Consider the following 19,919-nt stretch of genomic DNA (forward strand, 5'->3'; position numbering starts at 1 on the left):
TTATTGTGTAGCTGAAGTGTTCTTGCAGTATTGTCTGGGTTTGTCAATATGGCAACTCTGGTACTTGTTTGGTTTTTTTCTTAAGGGAATCTCCTATTGGAGAAGAAATCCATAGGACTTTTTCTTAGGCACAGATTATAGTTAGGGATTATTTTTCTATTTACTCCTCCCCATCAGCAAGAGGAAAAAGGAAATCAGTTTCCCTTGCCAATCAAAACACCGAGTGTTTGTGTTTGTCACAGAGTGCACCTGCAGAGACACAGCCACATCATGGGGTTGGTGACACACAAACTCGGTGATCCAGAGCAGCATCTCAGCAAAAATTAAACAAGTGCTTAGTGCATTAATTAAGTGCCAGTGGCTAATGTACAGACTGTAATGGGAAACATTTGGTTGCTAGGACATGGAAGCCCATGGGGATAACAAGAAGATCAGTGCATATATTGCCCTTTTGGAAGAGGACCAGCTCTCCCCAGAGCAGGGACAGGTTCTGCTGCGCTACGTGGCCTGCACTGCAGACCATGCTCCCTACCTACTAAACCAAGCACTGCACAGAGACATGAAAGGAGTCAGGTAAGAAAAGCTGCAAATACCTGTTCCTTTTCCTCTAAACTGTTTGGGATGTATGGGGCAGTGTTTGGGGTGCTCTGGGAACTGACACTGATGGAGTACTCCAGAGAGGAAATCTCCCAAGAGATGTTGTGAAATGATCCAATATCCTATACGTGTCCCTCTACTCCACATGGTCTGCTTAGAACTGCTCTGTTTGGGATTTCACTCCTTTCCTTGGGGAGATTAGCTCACAGTCTAATAAATCTCACCCTTTAGCAAATGTCTGTGGCATTGGGCCTACATTTTCCTCTTTAAAAATTAATTCCCTTATGCCAGTTTATATCCACAGGATATTTTTGAGAACAATGCCTTTCCTTCCCTAGTGTTTATGCTATAAACAGCTTTCATGCTTCTTCACTTGTCATTTGCAAAAGCCAGACATATTTGTCTGTTTAAACATTGCTGCCTCTAACCTATTAAATGTAACTGTGCTTGCTTCTGTGTTCCTTTTCATTCCATTCATTAGCTGATGTTTTTAAAATGTCCTAATGATGAAAGGTGCCTCTTTATCACCACTGCCTTTGGGATGCAAGTGGTAAATGTGGTATTGCTGAGTGTGGTCAGGGTATGGGGCTCACACCTTCCTTCTCTGATGCCAGAAAACAGGGAGAGATCAAAGCTGCAGTATTTACTGTTTCACTAAAGGTTTTCTGCTCCTCCTGACAAACCTCGTCATAAATTTATATTTCAGCTTTGCAGCCATTGACCAGGGAAAGCCAATCTATGTTCCAAAAGTTCAGCACCATGGAAACATTCAATTCTGGAACTCTGACCTCCCTGAGGAGAAGAGGAAAGGTTCACTCCTGGTGCTGCCCCTGTATGATGCTCATTGGAGAGTTTTTGGCATTCTGGGACTTGACACTCTTCAGGACCAGTGTCATAAATCCATCTTTCTGACCCATGAGATCACTTTCTATGAGGTGGGCACCATCAGAAAGCAGTTTGTTACTCCAACCTGCAAAAAAACTTGTGAATTTTACATGTTTGTTCTGAGTAAATGTAAGATGTACAATTAAAAAAATATCTGTGGGTCCCTTTCTGCAGCATATGGTGAAAGTGGTGTAAGGAGAGCACCGTATCAACATCCTGCTGATTAGCATCTTATCTGAAATTTATTATGAGGTATCACTTCATCAATAATTTATTTAATCTTCTCCTGACTGGGATGTTAATTGACCTTTTGTGCAAAGTCCAAAGGTAGCAGCTTTTATTTCCTGAAGCTCTCAATCACATATTTGTGTTCATTTCTATAAAATGACACTAAACCTTACCTTTTATATGGTGGAATAATTAAAAGTGACAGCTCTCCGGATTTCTTTGGGATGCTCTTTGGGATCAGCCTCACTGTGGATGCCTCATGTGGGCAGCAGGGAGCGCAGCAAGCCAACCTTACCGGTCCGTTTGGCTATTTCCACCAAAAATCAGCTGTGTCTGCTTGAGGACTTGGCCGTGACCGGATACTGAGTACCTCAGGGCATTATTTGATAAGGGACATTTCACAGTCACTTTTCCGCTTTACAAATTCTGATTAAAGCAATTTGTTACAACATGAACATTTCCCCAGCTTTTTTCTCCAAAATTGTGTGAAATTGTCTGGCTCACTTGGAGGATTCTGCTTTCACAGGGAGTTTGTCATGCATTCAGCAAAGCCTACCACCACATCTGCATGCGGGAAAATATCCTACAAGTGGCTGTCACTGCTCTGGACTGGTTGTATCCCAGGACACCCAGCATCCACGCTGTCACAACCTATCTGGTGGAACCTGGCACAGACAAGGTACTGCAGAGAAAAGGTCTGTAAGCATCAGGGGCTCAAAGGCTGCTTTAGAGAGGAAGTGCCATCTCCAGCTGCCTGTGTTTTTCCAGTGGTTTTATCATTAGAGCTGAAGCCTGCACAAGATTCTTGTGCCTACTCATGCAACAAAAGGGCTACAAAGATAAAGATGGAAGATTCCCTCTGTAAAGGAGATCCCTCTTCATTCTTTTCATCCTCCCAAGTAAAAGAATTCAAGAGCACTGCTAGTATAGCCCTTTCTCCATATGAAAAGGGTGTGTTCTCCTACTTCAGTGTTCACTGCTGCATAGCAACCAATAGAGCAGAGCTCTATACCCATCCATCCCTCCATACATCCATCTATAGCTTTGCTGTCTGGGGTTTCCACTAAGGGAAATGCTTCTCTCTGGAGATCCTCTGCATGTCAAAATTATGGTATTTTATAGGGACAAGAGAATGTTCCAGCTAATATATTAGCTCTTTGTTCTGAACTTATGTCAGCAGCCAACATGTAAATACAGCTCAGGAAGTGACTGGTTCCCAATTAGCCAGCCTGTAAAAGCAGCCCCAGTCCATGCAGGTCATATTCCAGTTGTTCAGCAGGCACTTGGGCCCTGGGAAGCTTGTCACTTCATGTACCAGTGAGTTAGGAAGACAAAAAGTATATGCAATATTTAGGACTGATCCCGTGTCATCCCAAAGTCTGTATGACATCTGCTGCAGTCATAATTCAGCTGCTTCCTCTGATAAGCATGGTTTATGTTGGCAGTGTTCTGTTGTCATTCCAGGCTCAGCACTGTTCCCTTGTTAGCTGCCTGATAGCCAGGTCACTCGCTCTCCTCTGTGCTTTTCATGTGTCAAGACACAGTGACACAAACATGACATGAGAATGGACTGCAAGAAGATGGGAAAAAGACTGGAAACCTCTAGGCCTGTGGGTGTTCCTCACTGTGGAGTCTGGGTGGATTAAACAGTCTGGCTGAGGAAGGTGCAGGGCACATTCTTCACTCATCTCTGGGAATAAAGCTAAGCAGTGTTGGGAGATGTCTTTAAATAATCCCATTGCTCTTGAATGTACATGGGAGTTTCCTATAAGAAACCATTTCCTCCTTCTCCAAGCTTCAAAATATCTGTTCCTTTCTTGGATGCAGCTAAACGTTTCTTTTCTCTCTGGCAGAACTATGCTCTGTGCAAGATGATCACTACAGATAACGCAGGACTAAAGGAAATCCACAGGTCTCCTGTGGTTCTCCTCAGAGAGGAAAACCTCCTCAGGTAGGCTCCAGCACTTCCAAAGGGTCTGGTCCCCTCTCTCTTTGACTTAACCTGCACCAGGCTGACCCACATTACACGAAGCCCCTGGTAGAGCAGCCCTGAGAGTGTCTGCCTGCAGCTCTCTCACTATCAAGGCTTCTGGTGTGTATGCACAGGGCACTGAACTGTGAAGGCTGAGGAGTATTTTCAATTTGACTTTAGGCTGCAAAACCTTCTGACTTAATACTTACCAGCTGAGCTGCCAAGGTTTGCAGGATTGCAGCCTACACTGAACCATTTGCTCTTTAGAATAATCTGTATTTTTTCCTGGCCATATTAGTCTCATTTCCTTCAATTCTCTGTTTCCTTCCACTGCCAAGATCCTCAGACTTGTCTTTTAAGCATATCATCCTTGTTGTCAAAGTTGCTTGAACAGCCATTTGCTGTTCCAGCAGCTGTTTTTACTTTCTGTAAAACTGTCTAGAAAAAACGTCAATGCAGTTAGAAACAGCAAACTGCTTTTAAAGCAAGATTTGTTAAATTCTCATGATTTTCAGCAATCACCTTGATTAAGCAATATTGTGTTCCCAGTGCTATTTTTTCCTTTGTGTACATGCCTTGAATGATACTTAGAGCTGTGCAAATTTCAGTTCAAGGAAAAAAACTATGATTTAGTAATGTAATACCTTTATTTTAACAAAGAGATGAATGGCATCTTAAATATGCTAAGTAAATCACCAAAGCAAACCAGGATTGTAAATCCTAGCACATTTCATTCCAGAGATTACCTGTTCAAGTGCACAGACAGTTCAGAGGTCACTCTCACTTCTATCTATGGAGAACACCACATCACAGTACCTCTCCATGACCTATCAAGACAAACTCTTGGCATATTTGATATCAGCATTGGACAGCACAAGAAATTACCACCTCAGGAACAGAAAGACTTGCAGAAAATGCTAAAGATGGCCCAAGCTGCCTGCTCAGAGATCCTGGAGAGGTTTCTAGAGGAAAGAGAACCAACACAAGTGCTGGGTATTGTGCATACAGATGTGAGATAGTTATTGGGGGTGAAATTAGGAATCTCAGTAAAACTATATTGAAAGTATCCTTCCTACAAGTATAGAAAGAGAAATACAAATCCTTGGTATATATAAACTACTCCCGAGCAAGCCTCAGAGCTTAGCAGAGTGGAGTTAAACAGAATGGGCAGATTTTAACTCTGGCTCAGAGGGTACTTGGTGCTGAAATCAAAGGTGTGAAGCAGACACCTTGTTGCCCTCAGGGATCTAGCACATAGACTGTCAAGCAGTAATGTAACTCCTGAGTAGCAGATGTTTCTGAGCAGCTTCTTGAGAGGTTTGTTTTTGACTGCAGAGGCAGAACGTGTGGCAACTCTGAGGCACGCAGGGATTCTGTTCCACCGGTTCATGCTGCAGGAGCTGCGTGAGTGTGTCCAGAAACTCAGTGCTGAGAGCTTTGCTAGAATGAAGAGCTGTGCAGAGCCCCCAGCTCTGGTACACGATGTAGTTAAGGCTGTGCTGCTGCTTTTGCATCCAGACTGGAAGGGCTCAGAGGAGATTGAGAGCTGGAGTCAGTGTAAACTGGTGAGAATTCAAATTCTTTAGAGTTTGCTTTCTATTATTCCTCCTCCAAGAAGATGCAGTGGAATTTGCCAAGGGGGAAATGGCAGTGAAATAATTAATTGCCTATAGATTTCCTATATTTTTCATATGTCTTTTATTCTGTAAGCTTTTCACAAACACCCTAATCTTTTTGTTCTCTGCATTGCAGAAACTCGATGACAATTTGATTCAGGAGATTTATTGCTTTGATCCAACTGCTTCATCTGTGCAAGTTCAATCAGAGCTGCTGCTGGACCTCATCACTGGTAAATATTATAAACTCATTGGGAGGTTACCAGGCACAGTTCAACAATGAAACTGTGTCAATGGCAACATTCAGCTGAGTGCTTTTAGGGGCCTTACTTCAGAAATTAACTTTGATTTCACAATAGATGAAACAATACGTAACGGGTCCTCAATATCTGCAATCTTTTTTGGTCAATAGAAATGAACCTGTTAAATTTAGACTCAAAATTCACTGCCTTCAGGAAAGGGGAGCAATCAGCTTTGAAACCTTCCAGAACAAGTGATCTCATTGTAAACCTCCTGATAAGCATGAAGAATGAGGGTTCTTTTGGCAAGTAGTGTGTAAAGACATATGAAGAATGATGGTTCTTTTGGCAAGCAAGTCTGCCTCAGACCTCTGTGCCCTGCCCTAGGGACTGACCCATCTCCAAACAGGAACACACAGTGTGATCCCTCCTCTTCATAAACACCATCTGCCAAGTGCTCAGTGTACTCAGGGGCCACAGACAAGAGCTCTTTGTCAGTCTGTCTTTTTCTCCTTTAATGAACCTGAGCTTTTTTTGGTGCCAGAGCAGTCAAGAGGCTGTTATTATTATTATTTGTAATATCTCTGTAAGAGAAATTACTTGTTCTCGTTGAGATCTCTCTCTTCATGATCTAATACCAGTCTGAGAGGCCTGTTAAAAGCCAAACGTGGACAAGAGTTATTGCTTTAGCTGGGGATATTTATCAACAGTACCCTGCCTGCTGATAAAGAGTAAACACTTGAGGCAGTGATAGTTCCTTCTCATGTGTTCTACTCATATATATTAAACTAATTCACTGGAAAGAACAAAACAGGCCTAGAGCATCCAGTTTTCCGACAGTTAGGGGTGCTGATGTAATTAGATTAAAGAATGTAGCTTTGGAAACTGCAGATGTGCTAGGAGAGGTTGGTTTCCCAGGATGGAACCTATTCTGAGAGAGCAGTGTCAGATCAGGGGTGTGAATGCAGGTATAACTCACGCTTATGGGAATTCCTTTAAAATGAACATCAGATAATGTCCATATGTTCCAAATATAAACCTGCAGGTTTAGCATTAAAATATAGCAGAGCACTTTGTACAAGAGTCTACCCACCACAAAATAAGATAAATTATAGTGGAAAGTCAGCACTGGACAGGTCACTGTCACAAGATAGCTGTGTGCTTTTCAAAGCATCACCACTCCTGGGATTACTGGATTCAGGATAAACTCTGCTGAGAGGATGACCTTCTGTTCTTGTGGCAACACTGCTCATGGTTTTGGCTTTCCCTGTTGTATTTCCAGCTGTTTTTTTGTTGTAGGTGTCCCTCAAGCAGCAGTGTGGCAGCAGGACTCTGCTCCAGCCCAATACCTGTGCCAGTGGCTTCACACCTGCCTGGCACTCGTGGAGATCACAAAGAGCCAACACACTGAAAAAACCCATCCTTAGCCCCTTTTGGCATCCAGTTCTACTGTGCCTTCAATTAAATCTCTTAATTTCTCATCTAACTCTTGTGATTCTGGTGTTTCACATATTTTATTAAATTAACTGTTGATTTTCTATTTTTTATGCATAGGCACTAATATTTGTTGTTAAAATAGCTTAAATCTGTTTGGGGTTATTAGTTAAGATGACAGGGCGTCTGTTAAGGATTACCAAGAAAAAGCAATAGAAACATTAAAGGGAAGAATTTTGCCAGTATAGCTACCAAATTTTAAAGCCTTAATAAAAGTTTTATGGGATTTTAAAATTAATTCTGATGGGAAAACAAGAGGCAGGAACATCTTTATGGCTCCCAAGTTACAAGGCTCACAAATGACACAGCATTAATTTTCAAGGTTCAGTGTCCTTAAAGGACCTTTTAGGAATAATTTTAAATAAAGGTTGTTAATCAGTATTTTGTAATGTTCATCTGAACACGTTGCAGAAAAGCCCAATACTATTAATAAAACACGAAAAGCTTTCTTATTGGGATAAAGCTTGAGATTACAGCAACTGCACTGTCTACAGCGAGATTTAATCTTTCCAATAACGTCCCTTTTGGCACAATCACTTTTTTAATAACATTTTGGGAAATTAAACTCCTCTTTCAGTCTTTAGCGGGAAACAAGCGACAGGTCGGTGATGGGGGGGAGGTACCAGCGAGGCTCCTCAGCCTCGGCCCGGGAGCGTCTCGGGGGCTTTTCCCCCTCAGGGCTTCTCCCTCCTCCGGGACCTTTCCCGCCGCTGCCCTGAGGCGCCCCCGGCTCCCCGCGCTGCTCCCTCAGGGAGCGCCCGCCATCTCCCTTCCCTGATCAGCACTTTCGCCCCTCGACAACGAGCTGTTAAAAAAAAAAATCCCCCGCCGCCTCCAGCCGCCTCCACCCGCTCTCCGCTTCCCTCCCGGAGCGGGACCGCGGCACGGTGCCGTGAGGGTCCCCGGGGCGGGCGGGGAGGACTCGGCCGCGAGGAATCTGCGGCCGCGGAACGGCAGCGGCTGCGCGGGGGAGGCGGCCCGACAAGATGGCGGCGCTGGGCAAGCAGTGAGTGCCGGCAGGGCCGGGGCGGGCGGGCCCCGCCGGGCCGCGGGCAGCGCTCGGGGGGATCTGGGGCCGCGCTGCGGGCAGGGGCGAGCGCTGCAAAACTATTGCCCAGGGACTCGCTTGTCCCTGGTGTCCGCCGCGCGGCCTTGCTGTGTTGGCCTGACTTTCAAACTGTGTTTGTTAAAAACAAGCAGACCTCAGCGGGCAGGCGCGGGAGGGTGCGGGGGTGTTTTTCACTCGTGCGGAGGAGAATCCCCTCCGTGTTCCCTCACACCTCCCGCCCTCGGGCTCCGGCCCCCGCGGCTCTGCTCGGCCCCCACGGCTCTGCTCGGCCTCCGCGGCCGGGTCGGACGGAGCTGAGGGCGGGCTCCGGGCTCGGGGGGCAAACGGCGGGCACGGGGATGGGCTGGTACCCCCACAATGGTCGGTGTGGGTTCGGCCATGCACCCTGTGGCGAGCTGTTGACTCAGTGATGCACTCCGGGAAACGCAGCTGGGCGAGGAACCCCCGAGTTAGAGGTTGCTCAGCACCGAAAGGAAGTGGGTTTAGCACAGAGGTGGACTTTGTCAGCAGGAGGGTTGTTTGTGTATGGTTAATTAATCTCAGTGCGACATAATCTGACTTGTCCTTTGCCATAGCACCTGTGGTGACATTGCCAGCAAAACATGAAATTACAGCACTGCAAACATAGGCATGGAACAGTGCTTGGTATAGACTGAGACTAAATCACTTCAGATTAAACAGTTGGCATTTAAAAAAATTTCTTGCTTCTCTGAGAGAGAAAAGAAAATTAATTGGATAACTCTGGACAAGAGGGATTTGTGTCCCAATTTAGGACAATCATTGCATCCAGAAACTTTTCCTGGGAAGCTGGCTGGTGTGCTCTGCTGCAAAGGCTGCTCACATATATATACATTATGTTGATGCTGATCTTTTACTTCTCAAATGGTAAATGGCAGAATTTTTGTTTGGAATGTGCTATGTTGTAAGTGATGCTAAAGGTAACTTTTTTTTTTTTCCCCTCTAGATATGGGCTTATTATGCCCAAAAAGTTGCCACAGAAAAATCTTGTTTCAAAGAAGCTCTCAGTGTTTGCAGATGAGTCAGATGAAGAGGTCAGTTCAACAATTTTCTTCTGAAATTTGTGTTCTGCAAATTTATTTGTGTCCAACCCTTAATGGCTGCATCAGGTTTTGGCAGTGTCATTAGTATGTGTGTCATCATTTTGGATTTGAGTGTGAAATGTGATCTGTATTTTCTTTAGTACACATTACATGGAAGTGATGAATTTTTGTTCCTTTCTGTCAACTCTTCCAGAAATTCAGCATATATGACAGCCTGTTTGCCAGAATTAACTGTAACTTGTAAAGAGATTTGTTGGCTGTCACTGGTGAATGCCTGCAAATAGAAAGACCAGTAATAATCAACAGGTTTCACTCAAATACTAAGTGTGGTAGTTATGTGTATTTTATCCTTTAGCTCATTCCACCCAAATTTGATGTAATTGATTTTATACTGTTCATACTGGGAGCAAAAGCAAAGCTGTGCAGCCCAAAAGTTCTACAGCAAGAGAAGATGTATGATATTGTGTGAGAGTGTTCTTTTCTGTAATCCTTAATTTTTAATTTTTTTAAAGTATTAGGCTCTCTCTGTACCTGCCCCAGCAGAGGGCACTGTGTGCTGTGTGAATCCCACCTGGATGTGCTGCTGGAAGCCGGGGAAGTGCCCAGGAACAGGCTGGGCTATGGGCTGCGCTGGGGCCCTTACAGAACCTGTGCTCCAAACACGTTATTTCCTCCCTAGAGCTTCACTCCAGGCTTGCTCTCTTGGGTGGTGGAGAAAAACAATGCTAATAAAGCATCAAATAATTTTGGTCGGTTTCTGACTCACCAAAATACTTACTTTTAAAATCTGTTTTTATTTTAATGAACTAGCAGTTGTTAGTTTTATGTCACAGAACGCCTGAATTTAGCAATTCCCAGCCTGTGTGTACCTGGTTCCATTAGAAAATCTGGAGTGTTGCTGTTGAAGGTGTCTGAGCTCCTTTTTTACAGGGCAGGAGAGGGCTGAGATCCTTTCTAGTGATGTCCACTCAGCCCTCAACATGAAACTGCCTCAGTGCAGCTTGCAGGAAACAAATGTTTTTTAAATCTGGTCTCTTTCCTCACTTAGCTGTGATCCTCAGAGGTGCATCCCTCCACTGTGGCTGTAAAGAGAGGCTTTCCTTTAGCTACAGCTGCTGGAGGTGGTGATGGAGCACTTCCCCTCTTAGATGGGATTTGGTGTCTTTCTCTGCATTGAGGATCTGACCCCACATTTTCCACATCCCAGGAATAAACTTCATTTAATCTGTTGTAATTAAATGTTGTGTGGTAGGTTTGGGAACCTCCCTAGGGGATGTCTTGGCTTTTTCACTTCTTCATTTTCTCTTGATATCTAAACATTGAAACAAAAGAATGAATGTTAGTCATTCTAGTAAAAAAAAAATATATGATGCTGTCTGCCAGCTTTTGGCTTAACATCTCAAGTATCCTCCCTTTCAGAAAAGCTGACAGATTCACTGTCAGAGTCTGTTACAAAAGCTCTTAAAAGTTGTTGTGCTCATCAGTATGGTACATACCCAGCAAAAAGTAATAATCTCATAACTGCCTTTATCAAAGAAGATTGTTGTTTTTTAAAAAAAATCAGAATTACTTTATTAGTTCAGTAATGATTTCAGAGCTTTTCAAGATAAGGAGCAGCATTTGGGAGGGGTTTCATTTCCTGTCTGCTACCTTATCAGTCAGAACTACATCTCAAATGTCTGGAGATTATGTATTTTTAACTGAACTCTAATAAAGTTTGTGCTGGGAAATCTGCAGACCTGACTTGTCTGTGATTATATATTAGATACCAAACTTCTGCTCCTTTTTTTTTAACGTTACTATGCATTTTTCACTCAGATTTTGCCTCAACTCTTGCTGAAGGAATTTGGATTTTTTTTCCTTGTGGTTAAGTACATTAATGGCTGTTAGTTGCTGAAGGTGGTCTTTGTGTTAGTTCATAAGAAACAGAGGATGTGGGAAGGAAATTTTCTGGAAATACAGTGTTGACTGGGAAAAAGTGGCTTTTCAGGTGGCTTGTGTGATGTTCATTGTTTGTTTTTACCTTTGGAGTTTAGTTGAAGTTATCTCTGTGGTACAGCAGATAAAATTTCTGGTTTGTGATTGCACCAGTATTACCCTGTGTATGTGCCTGTACTGTACCAGTCTTTCCAAACTGATTTGTTAATATAGGATGAAAAAAAAACCTGTAAATAGACCTCAGTAGGTGCTAAATTCGGGATAGAAGTTGTGAGGCCAGTGTGAACAGTTCTGTGAATGTATCAGCTGGATTTGGTGGGGTTTTTAGTGACCACGTGAAAGATAAGTGGAGTGTTTAAGCAGGCAGAAGCTGAAAAGAAGCAGAAAACTATCTTCTTGTAGGCTCAGATTGTTGATTTTGCTTATGGATGCTTCCATTCCTTTGCAACTTTTCAAAGGAAAAGTGTGATTAAAAGGATTTGCTGAGTAATTGATGGTGCTGACCAGAGATTTTGCAACAGCTTGCATGCAAAGTAAGACTGGGTAGAGTAAAAAGGGGCTCCTATAAAAGTTTTCTGAGGAGGAGGAAGTGGAAAAGAGTCAAGATGATGTGTGTAAAATCAAGGATGATTCAGAGAAGTAAGGTGATGTTGCCATTTTTCATAGTATGAGCAGTAGGTTGTGTTATGGAATTACCAAGTAACTGGTTTAATATAAACAAGAGGAAGTTGTGTAGTTAAGGTGTGGAACTCCTTGCCCCAGGATACTGTAGCATGGCCAGAAATATAAATGGATTCAGAAATGGATTAGTGAAATCAAGGGAGGCTCTTGGTGTCAAACAATGGTTCAGGTGCATCCTTCAGTTCAGGAAGTCCTTGATCTGGTTTCTGGGAACTAGGATGGAATGCTGAGAAAAGCTAATTCTGTATACATGACTTGTTTTTCATGTTCATTCTCTTGATCTTCTGCTAGTAGCCATGACTCATACTGTGTGTGAATTGAGAGGAATCTGTTGCCTGATGTGATTTTTGTTTTTTAAATCCATGAAGGCTGGAGTCTCATGTGCAGGTTGTGCTTGCATTGTACAGTTCTCTGTGAGGGTGGGCCATAAGGATTCACTCCTAAATCCATGTACATGAGGGTGTGAGTAGCTCATTTTAGAGTGAGAAGGAGCTAAGAAATGGAAAGAACCATGAGAAATGTTAGCAGATTGGGGTAATTCATTGTTTGGGGTTTTTTAAATAACCTTTTAGTTGTGTACAAGCTGTCTTCCATGGTCTGGTAGCAGTGGTGGACTGGAGAGCCTCATTTCTCAGAGTTCCTTGGTTTGCATGGATTCCATGTCCTTTCACAGGATAGGGTTAAAACATTTTCTCCTTTCAGAAAATATTGAACTATAAGCTTTGTGCTTCAGAAGAATAGCTTGGCTAGAGGGAGGGAAAAAGTATGAGACAGATTGCTGGGCTTATAGGGCCTTTAATAAATGGGCAGTTGATAAGTAAAACAATACAAAAGGACGGGAAGTTCTCATCTATCAGAGCTCACAGCACAACAGGAAATTGTCCACCATAAAACATTGGGGAAGATGTTTGTTTTCTGTAAACTTACTGCCAGTCTGGAGAAATGGCAGATGGACTTCTTTACCATCACATGTCCCATAATGAGGATTATGTATTATGTTAGTGTTTACCTAATCTTTGTAGATCAGTGCATTTATTCCATGTAGGCAGACAAAGAAAACATTCTAAGCAGGTTTTCAAATGTTTTGGTGGAATGGAGCTTGTTCTGTAAATGTAACTGCAGAATCTGTTTTGTTTTTCACTGAGCCCCTGCTTTCTGCAATAGTGCAGGGGAGATTCTTCACTGTTGAGGTACCTTTTTTTAAACCAGTGTAAGAGTTTGCCACAGAGGAAACCTTCAGGGTGGCCCTCAGTGTGTCAAACAAAGGCCCATCTTCTTTCTCAAGAACTAGGAGGAAATTGAGGTTTTCCATGTAATGCTGATGTGTGTTCTATGCTAATTTAAAATGGCTGTTTATGGTTTGTACTGACTCATTTATAGCCTTTTCAGAAGAAGGTGTATGTCGTAAAATTAAGTACAGCATTGCAAACTATTTCTGAACATTAGTTCTTCAAAAATTGAGAGTTCTTCAGTGTTGAAAGCAGAGGTAAACATGAGATGAATGAATCCAGGATATTTGTAGGTTAAAACTAAATAATCCACTATCTACTTCCCCCAGTCAACCAACCGACCAGCTGCATAAATAAATAAATAAGGGACTGTATCCAATTCTAGTCCAAATAATCAGCAACAACAAATTACAGAATCTCTGCCTTTTTTAAATGTGACACAGGGCATGTATTAGTCAAAGTTGCAAAACTTGGGAAGCTGCCAAAATGCAAAAGGATTTTTCCTTCCTATTTCTGCTTTTTAAGATTAAGAGATATTTAATTACATAAACAAGGATACAAGTCCTGCCATTATAGTGGATCTGTTTAATAAACACTATTATCTATTGGTTGAGAAAAGATAGATAGGTAGTTTAGGTCAAAACTAATTAAAAGAAAAAAGTAAATAAAATTCAAAGCTTTTTTTGTAAAAGACAGTATGACTATAAAGCATATTTTCAACAGGGATCTGTTTCTTCATGGGAAAGATTCATATTGCTATTTTGTAGCATGCTTGTATTGAGAAATTAGACAGTAACATTTGAAGTACATGCTGTTTAGCTGTGTTCTTATTTCTGAAAATACACAACTAATGAAACAAATGAGACTTGAACTAAATACCAAATCCTTGCAGAATTTTGTATTTAACTATGAATTTTTTCATGTAATTGTCAGTATCTCTGCTTGTGACTGCTACATCTCTGATGGACATGCAGGAAGAATTCAGTATTTTCTGAATCACACCTGTCTGTAATTGGACTGTTATATAGTTGTTTATTAGAATGGTAGAAAAAGAACCTGTGTCAATGTAATTAAATTTTGTTTCTGCAATGTGTCCTTCCTACAGCCAACTGTTGGGGAAAGTCTTCAGAAAGAGGCACTGAAAAAGCAAGCAATGAAACAGGTAAGAGACTATTTTTAATTTATTCTCAATGTCCTGATGGTTAGGTTTATATTATAGATCTGTTTAAATTATAATATGGGAACCAAATATTTGAAAATAGTAAAGATTTCATTATTATTTTCATATCTTTTCGTCTCCTTCTCCCTGTTTTTGTTTTAGACTAAATTGGAGATTCAGAAGGCTTTAGAAGAAGATGCTACAGTATATGAATATGACAGTATTTATGATGAAATGCAGCAGAAGAAGAAAGAAAGCAGTGCCAAAATGTTTGCTGGAAATGATGACAAAAAGGTCAGTACCTGAGAATGTATCCTGTCTGTTCAACTCTCTCTGCTTGGGGTAACCATGACTGGTTAATTTGTAAACTTCAAAGCATTGCTGGGTTATCCTGGCCAGTGATACTTTCATTGTTACTTATTCTAGTTCATTTAAAGGCCCTTGTCAGGTTCTGGGGATCAAAGGAAGCCTCCCACTCCTTAAAAGAAGGGCAAGGCTGTTACAGCTAGGAAGACAGAGGGATGAAAAATGAAGAAAACATTTATTTTCATTTAGAGTGAAAATCCTCCTAGTCAAAGAGGGATGACTGTTTTGAATGAATACAGCAGCCCCTCTTGGTGCTGTGAAATGTGCTGTGTTAGGGGTCTGAGAGGAATGGCAGTTTGTTTAGGATAGCTGTCAGTCAGAGGGAGAACACATTAGAGCAGCTCCTGACAGTTTTCTTCCATTACCAACTTAATTCAACATCATCAATCCCAATTTGTGTTTTATCAGCCACCACAATTACTTCTCAGCATGGTAACTTTTTGCCCTTCTACCTCAGCCCAGATACATCCACAATATCCTCAAAGCAGCTGAGATTAGGAAGAAGGAACAAGAAAGGCGAATGGAAAGAAAAATTCAGAAAGAGCGTGAAATGGAAGGAGGAGAGTTTGCAGACAAAGAGGCCTTTGTGACTTCAGCCTATAAGAAGAAGCTGCAAGAAAGAGCTGAGGAGGAGGAGAGAGAAAGAAGAGAATCAGCTCTCGAGGGTGAGATTCATAGTGAAATAATTGTCCTGAAAAAGAAGTAGGGCCTTGTTCATGATGTACAATATATTCATCTGGTGGTCTCCATGTGATGCTTGAGATAATTAAAATCAAAGAGGACCAGATTAGCTGATCCTGAATCAGATCAACCTTGGTCTGTTACTTTCCTCTGCACGTGTTACAGATGGAACAGAGGAAGCTCCTCTGTTTGTGTGTCAGTACTGTTTGGGTGGGTGCTTTATTTTTTGAGGGAGGGTCAGTTGTTGAAGGAAGACTCGTAAGCCTGGGGTACAGTGATGTTTCCAGTCCTTACCTCAGACATTCTGGTCAGGATCAGGAGTAGATGTGAAGCACAGGATGTAGGATCATTAGCTAGATTGGGGACCTCTGAAGGTCACCTGTTCCAGCTGCCTGCTCCAAGCATGGCCTGCTGTGAGGCCAAATCAGGTTACTCTGAGTTTTTTCCACTTCGGATTTGAAACCTCCAGGATGGAAATTGCAGTTGTGGTGGTGTGTACCAGTTGTGTGTGACAAGTATTTGTGGCACAGTAAACCCAACCTCCCTTCCTTTCTCTCAGCATACCTGGATGTGACCAAACAGAAGGATCTCAGTGGATTCTACAGACATCTTTTAAACCAGCGTGTGGGGGAAGAAGAGATGCCTAAATGCAGCTTCCGTGAAGCCAGGTAGGATGTGATTCCAGCAGGGTTTCAGGTATGGAAACCAGCACCTGGTTGTTTGTGCTTCTGTATTCACTGGAAGATTGGACAGAGCACTAAAACAGTGGTAAGGTAAACTGGAAATTTCATACAGCTGGTTAACTGAATTATTTGGTAAATAACTAATGATCATCAGTGACACAGAAATGAAACAAGCAGGGTAGTGATGCTGTCTGAAAGGTATCAAGAGGACAGTTATGATTGTAATCGTGCTTGGTATTATTCTAACCTACATTTTCTTTGGTTTACGTAATATTTAGCAATCTGTATAAGTTACACATTTTTAATCATGAGGAAGACAAGAGATAAAATAGTGAACATAGCAGTAAGTCATAGGAAATGAATATGCTCTGAATTTCCTGTAAAGAATGTGTCTCTTCACTTTGTACTTACTCCACATTTAGTTGCATAAAACTGAGTGTTGATACTGTGGTAAAAGGATATGAATCAAATATATACGAAATCCAGTGGGAGTCTTTTGCATATGTGAACATTCCAAAGCAAAGTAATGAGATGAGACTGAATTATTTAGGTGTTTAAAATGGTAACATTCTGCCCTGTGGGTAAATGTGATGAAGGGGATATTTTTTGTATGCAGCAATTGATAATTAGAGACAATTAACTCAGGTTAAACCTCGTTTGATAGAGGTTTAAAGCATGGATGTCACTAGTTAAGTGTTTGCTATCACAAATAAAATGCAGCTTTCATCAAGAGATCTTCTAGATCTGAGATTGTATTGTTAGAAAGCAAATACTTAGCCCAAGTGGAGAAAGTGATCACTGAAGTTTCTCAGCTGCCACAAGGAAAGGAGTTCTCCATGAAGTCTTCAGGATGATGTGATTTTGTACTGTATAGAGAGCATTTGAAATGATGTTACAAATTAAGGAAACTTCCTTTAGTGACACATACAATTAATTCAAGGGAAACAGTCCTGTAGATGGTGTTTCCAGCAAGGCTTTCAAAAGCCTTATATTAATTTTGTTCTTATTCATGGTGATGCAGCAGGATACAGAGAGGAAACAGCTCCATTTTTAGATCTCAGAAGTGTCCCTAAAGTGAGTCCCACCTTTGAGTTGGATTACTAGGTAAATTACCAAGCTTTTCAGTGTAGTTTTTAGTTGTTGTTCATAGGCTGTCCATGCCTTCAAGCATTCAGCAGACACAGAGTCTCACTGGGGGTGTGCTGACTCATGAGAGAGCCCCACAGGCTGTTCCTGGAGCTCTGTGATTAAATGGAAGAGACGTGGCTTGTGTGAGTGAACATGGATTTCCTCATCAGTCAGAAGAGAGTGGCAAAGCATAACTCCCTCCATGGGTCAACATTTTGCATGTAAGAATATTTGAGCTGTAAAAAGTTACTAATTTCTGTCTAGCCACAAGTGAGATCTTCAGAAATACTGATCAAAAGAACACATTCCTCTCTCTGTCCACAAAACACACAACCTGCTTCTTCCCTGGATAATTATTTGATGTGAACAGAGGACCAGACACATAGGAAAACCTGTAACTTGCCAGCAGGCTTACACAGGAACACAAATCAGTGGTTTTTTTCCTCACATGGAGGCTGCACATACTTCACCATAGCCAGACTCTTTTAGATAAATTCCTCAGCTCACATTCACCAGTGAGCCAGATATGGATACTTTGTGCTGGAATCCTGGAACCTGAGCCACAGACAGATTTGCTTTCTTAGACTTTTCAGCAGCATCTTTTGCCTAAGTCCTGACCAGAAGTCAGTTTGTAGAAAAGTCCAAGATTTCAGGCTTTTTAATGTTGTTATTCTTTTCTAATGTCAAAAATGTAGGATAAAGGAAGAAAAACCTGACAGCCAGGATGAAGCCAACGAAAGGAACAAATGCCCGTTGGAAAGTCAAAGAGTGAAACCCTCTAAGAAAGAAAATAATCCAGATGCTGATACCGACCTAGGAACTGATAGTAGTGATGATGACAAGAGACACAAGCATAGTAAAGTGAATTTGAAAAAGAAGAAAAGAAGGGAGAACTCTGTGAGCAGTGAAGAGGAGGTTAAACATCACAAAAGCCAGAGGCATTCCAGGTCACCAAGCTCATCCAGTGGGGAGGAAGAGCCACGCACCAAAGCCCAAACAAGTCACCAGAGGGGAGAGAGCAGGCCAAGCAGAAGGGGGAGTGATGAACAGTACAGGGAAAAGGATTATGAGAGAAGTAGAACCCATGAAAAGGATCACCAGAGGGAAAGGGAAGAGCGACACAGGCATGGGGATCACACTAGTAGAGATCACTACAGGAGGAGGGAAGATCAAGATGATAAACAAAGGGGGAAGGAAAGAAAAGAGAGGGAGGGGCATAGCAGAGAATGGAGGAGGGCAAAGGAGAGAGAGGAGAAGGGCTCAGAGAAGGAACGAGAGAGAGAAAGAACCAGAAATGATAAAGATAGATATGACAGAGAGAAGGAGAGAGGAGAAAAATACAGAGAAAGGGAAGATCATGCAAAGGAAAGGAAAGAGAAGTATGGCAGTGAGGAAAAGAAATACAGAGAGAGGAGAGAAGGTAGTCCTGCATCTTTGGAAAAAGATGGAGAGAGTGATCTGGGAAAAGAGAGAAAGGGAAAAGACAGAGAGGTGGATGAGAAGGGAAGTTCCAGCTCTGGAATGTCTGAGCAGAAACGTAAAGCTGGAGAAGAAGGGGAGAAAGATGAGAAAGAACAAGCACAGAAAGCACCTGAGACCCTGAGCAAATTTGCTAAAAGGAGCAACGAGGAGACAGTGATGTCAGCACGGGACCGGTACCTGGCCCGGCAGATGGCCCGGGTCAGCAGCAAGCCCTACATCGAGAAGGAGGAGGATTGATGGCCCTGGGCTGTCAGGCAAGAGCCACTTCTGTGCAGATCCTTGTACAGAAAAGGTTATCCTACCTATTATTCCTGGCTTTCCTTTGAGAAGTTGTGTGTCCCTTAAGAGAACAACGTTTGGAATGGATCAGTGGGTCTCTTGACACACACCCTTTGTCTGTACAGCTGAAATGTTAAATGTGGCTGACTGTCCACCCTGCTCTTCAGTACATGTCCTTGGTACATGAAGATTTTGGACAGACCTGGGAGTGTTAAACAGTGTAAGGTGAGAATGCGTCCCCCTGCTCCTTTCAGCAGCCAAAACAGTGAGCTCTGCTGAAACAAAGGTGTTCTCAGCCCCTAGGAGGACTCATTGCCCTTACTGCTCTCAAAAATGGGGAGCAAACTCATAAAAGTGTGTGAAAAAGCAAGAAAACCAACCTGAATAATGATCTAGGAGAGTTCTGTTTGTAGAGTGGAGTTCTGTAAGATATATGCATATTGAGGTATAAATTTTGTATTATGTGTGGGTTTTGGTCTGGGGACCTGATGTACAGAAACAGTCAATAAAGTGCAAGATCCATATTGGATCAAATGTATGGCTCTTTTTTTTGTGTGTAGGTTATTTTACTGCATCTTTTTTGCATGGAATAAGGTAGATGAGTCTGTTTTCATATATTACAGTTTAAGTGATAGATTTGTCGTATAAACCTTCTGTTCAAAGGTTTGTATTCAAGAATAAAATTATCTTCCAGCTAGGTAAGTAGGATGTCTGACAGTGGTCATAGCTTTTAGAATACGTTTTCAACACCTTTTTAATTGTTCCTTTCACTTTTTTTCTGTTGCAAGTTTATCACATGCTAGAGTAAGGTGTACTTCTAGATAAAAAAAAAAAAAAAAGGTTTTGAGATTGGTGTTTCCCTAATGATTTTTTCAGCAGACTGAGCAATGAAACAAAGTGTGAGCAAAATTGAATGTAAATTATTCCACTTTATAAAGGCTTGGAATGAATTTTATATGTCAGCTAATCAAGGAGTTAAGCACAAACTCCAGTGTGGAGCAGTTTGGTTTTGCTGTTCTGTGTAAACAACTGTAATGAGCTTTGGTTCTTCTGTTGGAATGGAATGAAAGTGTTTAGCAGTGGGCCAGGGTTCAAAAATGAGGGAAATCCTCTGCTTTTTGTCAGAGGCCTT

The 19,919-nt window shown here is 42.0% G+C and overlaps 2 protein-coding genes across 3 annotated transcripts in view; both read left to right on the forward strand.

The window, feature by feature from the left end:
- Positions 1-7,160, forward strand: part of EFCAB5 (EF-hand calcium binding domain 5) — a 35,226-nt gene extending 28,066 nt beyond the window's left edge. For both annotated transcript variants that reach the window (XM_039721014.1, XM_039721015.1), the window contains 8 exons: positions 401-573; positions 1,304-1,532; positions 2,237-2,389; positions 3,564-3,661; positions 4,422-4,675; positions 5,018-5,247; positions 5,435-5,531; positions 6,837-7,160. In XM_039721014.1, the coding sequence (XP_039576948.1) occupies positions 401-573; positions 1,304-1,532; positions 2,237-2,389; positions 3,564-3,661; positions 4,422-4,675; positions 5,018-5,247; positions 5,435-5,531; positions 6,837-6,964 (1,362 nt within the window). In that variant the 3' untranslated portion in view covers positions 6,965-7,160. The remainder of the gene's footprint in view (positions 1-400; positions 574-1,303; positions 1,533-2,236; positions 2,390-3,563; positions 3,662-4,421; positions 4,676-5,017; positions 5,248-5,434; positions 5,532-6,836) is intronic.
- An 815-nt stretch (positions 7,161-7,975) lies between these two features.
- Positions 7,976-19,325, forward strand: NSRP1 (nuclear speckle splicing regulatory protein 1). The gene is made up of 7 exons (XM_039720712.1): positions 7,976-8,037; positions 9,065-9,152; positions 14,115-14,171; positions 14,331-14,462; positions 14,992-15,199; positions 15,775-15,883; positions 17,722-19,325. Exons 1-7 carry the CDS (start codon positions 8,018-8,020, stop codon positions 18,743-18,745), a joined length of 1,638 nt encoding a protein of 545 aa, XP_039576646.1. The 5' UTR covers positions 7,976-8,017; the 3' UTR covers positions 18,746-19,325.
- The last annotated feature ends 594 nt before the right edge of the window (positions 19,326-19,919 follow it).

Source organism: Passer montanus, unplaced genomic scaffold (genome assembly GCF_014805655.1).
Source record: "Passer montanus isolate IOZ18808 unplaced genomic scaffold, ASM1480565v1 scaffold44, whole genome shotgun sequence".
NCBI classification, from domain to species: Eukaryota; Metazoa; Chordata; class Aves; order Passeriformes; family Passeridae; genus Passer; species Passer montanus.

Excerpts from the sequence above, each read along its gene's own strand:
- NSRP1 (XM_039720712.1), top strand. The coding sequence starts at position 8,018 with ATGGCGGCGCTGGGCAAGCA. Across the intron at positions 8,038-9,064 it reads ATGGCGGCGCTGGGCAAGCA|ATATGGGCTTATTATGCCCA; the intron begins GTGAGTGCCGGC and ends TTTCCCCTCTAG. Across the intron at positions 15,200-15,774 it reads AAGAGAATCAGCTCTCGAGG|CATACCTGGATGTGACCAAA; the intron begins GTGAGATTCATA and ends CCTTTCTCTCAG.